This window comes from Varanus komodoensis, unplaced genomic scaffold (genome assembly GCF_004798865.1).
Source record: "Varanus komodoensis strain SLA01 unplaced genomic scaffold, ASM479886v1 scaffold41, whole genome shotgun sequence".
NCBI lineage: Eukaryota > Metazoa > Chordata > Lepidosauria > Squamata > Varanidae > Varanus > Varanus komodoensis.
Window position 1 is genome coordinate 3794607 of NW_025335954.1, and position 4193 is coordinate 3798799.

The 4193-nt window shown below is 45.5% G+C and overlaps 1 protein-coding gene across 1 annotated transcript; it reads left to right on the plus strand.

Annotated features, from left to right (window-relative positions):
* Window positions 1–204: 204 nt before the first annotated feature.
* On the plus strand, window positions 205–3885 carry LOC123029800 (homeobox protein Hox-B3-like). Its single transcript, XM_044443120.1, has 3 exons — window positions 205–240; window positions 922–1330; window positions 3197–3885. The coding sequence occupies exons 1-3, from the start codon at window positions 205–207 to the stop codon at window positions 3883–3885; spliced, it is 1134 nt and encodes a 377-aa protein (XP_044299055.1).
* Window positions 3886–4193: the final 308 nt, after the last annotated feature.

The following is a 4193-nucleotide window of genomic DNA, read 5'->3' on the forward strand; positions in this document are numbered from 1 at the left end:
ATCCAAATTTGGGAATCCAAATTCTGAACAAGAAATATTCCACTCTTGGTTGCTTTAGGCTTAGTGGCATCACTAGATTCTATTTCTATTTTGCCAGGTATCCAAATATAAACGAGTATCATCTCATAAACTTTCCACTGGCAAGTATTATGATATTTACTTGTAGTGAACATTCTCCAAGTACTTTATCCTGATGCGGCCAAAATGTCACCAATTCTGAATGAGATGGAAGATCATCAAGTCTGGGGAAAAGTTTCCAAGGTTTACAGATGTATAAAAAGCCTTTTTGGGAGATGGAAACTCCTAAAAAGTGATGGGAAGTAACACAGACATTCTGATTGTTTGTGAAATCAGGGGTAAGCTGGAATGGAGTTGTTTGAATGAAGGCACGGCTGGCTGGGAAACGGAAAAGTAGCATTCCCTTGTGTCAAAAAACTAAAGATCACTGTATTTACCTGGTAAGTCAAGCACTGAGTATTATGGATGCCAACTGTCAAACATCCTATGATATTAGACACTAGGTGTATCAGCAATAAAATACTGTCAAATACGAAATGAAATTATAGATCTGTTTTCCAGGACTGTCGGACTGAAATGAACTCATTGGTAGGCAAATCCAGGTATCAACTATCTGGTGCACACGCAACAACATTTACAGAGGACCATTTCTGGGCCCAAGTTTCTTCCAATTCTCAAGCTGTTGAAACACAAAAGACTGCCTGTGTTTAAAGTTCATGTTCCTTTCTTAGCAGGGTTGGCCCAGGGGCCAGAATGGCTGGTGAGTGTTGTTCATGTTAAGAAACGAGGGTATGTTGACTTAGAATGTTTCCCCTTAGCTTTTACAACACTTCATGGAGGAGGTTCCTTCCTCGGCACTAATAACTAGAGCTCTGTCTGGATTCCTTTCACATTCATTTCAAGGTCTCCCTCCCCATCCCTTCAGTCAGACAAGAACAGGAAATGCACAAGGCTCTTCATGAAGATGGCCACAAGTCCTCAGAAGGCAGTTTGTACCAAGCTCCTGTTAGGAGGGATTATTTTAGCCAGCAGCCGTTTCAGGCTCCGCTGGTACACCAGGAGCCAGAAGCATCCACAGGGTCTCCAACAGACCACAAAGGTTCCCAAGAGACATCTCTGAGATCTCTAGGGAACAGCCACGATCAGACCTCAAGCTTACCACCACCACCACTGGTTACTTCTTCCGGTCCTTGTGACATCTCCACCAATGGCACTAGCAAAGCTCGTAAGAGCCTCGTTCCAAAACAAGTCTTCCCGTGGATGAAGGAAACAAGACACAGCACCAAGCAGAACAGCAGCCTTCCTTCTTCAGGTACTTCGCTTTTATCAGCCATCTCCTGTGCTTATTGCAATGTGCGTCTAGACCAGCATTTCCCCAGGGTAGAGCCCTCCAGCTGGGCTAACTGTGAGGCCCATCACCTTTGGAGCCAGCTGGGAAACACTGATCTAAGGTATAGCTTTCCAAACAATTTAAGATACACAGTTGGTACGCAGCAGTATAACTATTTCTTTATTCTATTTGTACCCTGCCCTTTCTCTCAGCAGAAAGTGCACCTTATTTAAGGTTTTCTGGTGGTCCCCCATCCAGGTACTGCAGGGCCTGGCCTAAGTTCCCCCAGTTTCAATAGCTGAACCAAAACCTGTGCCCTTAGTGCATCCTTTAGGCAATTACTTGGAAAGTGTTTGCAAATTTTACTGATTTATTAATTGCGCTGTCCTAGGTCATAGAAGAAACTAGGCTTCTGCTTGAGAAATTCTGCATTATAATACATATTTTTCTTTAAAAATTGTTCTAATTATAATATATTGTTTCTAGATTCCTCACCAAAAAGCTAATGTTATGAGAATACTCATATTTCTCATTAAATAAAAATCATTTTTCTTAATGATATTTTGATTAATCTCTTTGTTTAACTATCCATTAGAAGTGGGATAGATGTAGACTCATACAGAAAGATGTAAAATTGTTTGGCTGAATACAGAGAGAGGATAGGCAAATAAAACATCGGAAAAGGTGGATAAGACAGATACATGTAGGGAACACAGGACATTTCAAACAATCCTTTGAAAGCACCCAGAATGTTACTGAGCTGCACCAAATATTCTCTGATTTCACTTTATGAGTAGAAAATAAGCATTTTTGGTGGAGTGTGGAAAATGATTAGATTGTGCAAATCCCCCCTCCCCATGTGTTTTGGCAGTATTGATCCTCTGGCTTTTTAAAAGTACCTTTCCCCCCTTAGATCTTTACTTTTCCCTTTGATGAGTTGCAAAAGAGATCCCACCCAATTAGGCATTATATAGGGAACAGGATGGCATAATTCTGTGCAGGTCTTGCTGCATGATGAGGCAGTGAAGTCCGGAAGATCGGTTGGCTTGAAAGGGGAATTAGAAAAACTAATGAAGAGCAGGTTATCAGTGGCTTCTGGTTATGATGGTTCTATACACCCTCCAGATTTGGAGGCAACGTGCCTCATGGTGCCAGTTACTAGCACCACAGGCAAGAGGGTGCTGTGGGACCCATTCCTTGATTGTGCACATCCCAGAGTTGGTATCTGGTTGACCACTGTGGCAACAGAAAGCTGGACCAAACAGTCTAACCCAGCACGGCTCCTGTTTTGCTCTTATGGTGCCCTTTTTGCAAGCCACAGCTGGGAGTGCCTTGTCCCCAGCACCTTTCACCAAAAAGCGGGACCAGGTCTGGGCACTGGTGAGAATGTCTGCACCTTCACACTCACATTATTTGAGTTGTGTCAAACTTGCAAAATTGTACATGACACACTAGAGGTAGGCAACCAGTGGGCACATTTGGAAGTTTGAGGAACTGTCCCCGGAAGAAACTTGTTGCCAGGGATGGGCCTGGCTCGTCACAAAGGACACATAACCTTTCCCAGAGGCATCATGGGAAACTAAGACGGCAGCAATGAGAGGCTCCCACTTCCCTTTGAAGCAGCTGCCAGTAACAAAATATTCAAATAATTGGAAATAAAAATGGGGAGGGGTAGGTCATCCTGAGAGGCATTTAGGAAGGTGTCTGGGGGCATAATCCTGTAACCCTGTGGGGAGGGAGGTTCTGTGCTGCCTCCTTCCAGGTAGATGCGTTATGATGCAATGAATTTTCTCTCTGCAAAGTCATTCAAGTCTGAGCTGAACGGAATCTCTCCTTTCCTTTATCTAGAACCCAGCTCTCCACCAACCTTTTCCTCTTCCAAGAGAGTCCGCACGGCCTACACCCATATGCAGCTTGTGGAACTGGAGAAGGAGTTCCATTTCAATAGGTACCTCTGCCGGCCACGCAGGCTAGAGATGGCCCGGCTGCTGAGGCTCTCTGAGAGGCAGATCAAGATCTGGTTCCAGAACAGGAGGATGAAGTACAAGAAAGACACCCGGGCCAAGGGGAGCGCCAGGAGGTCTCCGAGCAGAAGCCCCCACATGAGCGACTGCTATGGTCAGATAGAGGCTGAGGCTGAGGAGGCCACGCCAAGCTCTTGTAGCAAGGCCCAGGGAGGGGTCTATAGCCCCGGGGCTTACGCAGAGCTTCCTTTCGACAGCCCCTTGACATCCGTCTCCTTGGAATATGGCCCCCTCTCTGTGCAAGGAGAAGGCCATCATTACGGACCTCCAGCTCTGCAAGGGAGCCCAGGCGAGATGGGAGAAAATTACCTGGGAAATGTGCCCGAGGCTGACTCGCTCTTCAGCTTCCCCGACTGCTCCTCCACAAACCTGGACTACAGCTGTGCTGCTGAACTCCCCGGCCATCACCAGCTCGGGCCGTCCCACTCACATCCCATTTACGCAGATCTAACCACCACACATCCTGTGCCTCAGGGAGATTCTCAGGGACCTGTAAATCTTATGCATCTGTGAGGGCTCCGTGCCATGGAAACCAAGCAGGGGAAATTGCTACAGTCCTATTATCTCATTAAAAAAATACCTCTAAGTGCAACCCACAGCCGGCCTCCCACCCCACCCCTCTGCCCACCCATTACCTCCTATTTATTTAACTGTACCGAAGAACATTCATTGGTGGAGGAGGGGCTGCAGCTGGAGGATGTGGCAGAGTTGATTTGGGAGGCGAGGTTGCCTTGATTCTCAATAATAATAATAATAATAATAATAATAATAATAATAATAATAATGATGATGCTTCCGTCTATGCATTGTGTTAAAAATAA

Bases quoted from the DNA above. Each gene is read 5' to 3' on its own strand.
- LOC123029800 (XM_044443120.1), top strand. From the start codon at position 205: ATGTCACCAATTCTGAATGAGATGGAAGATCATCAA. The intron at 241-921 runs GTCTGGGGAAAA...ATTCATTTCAAG, and splicing joins ATGAGATGGAAGATCATCAA to GTCTCCCTCCCCATCCCTTC. The intron at 1,331-3,196 runs GTACTTCGCTTT...TCCTTTATCTAG, and splicing joins CAGCAGCCTTCCTTCTTCAG to AACCCAGCTCTCCACCAACC.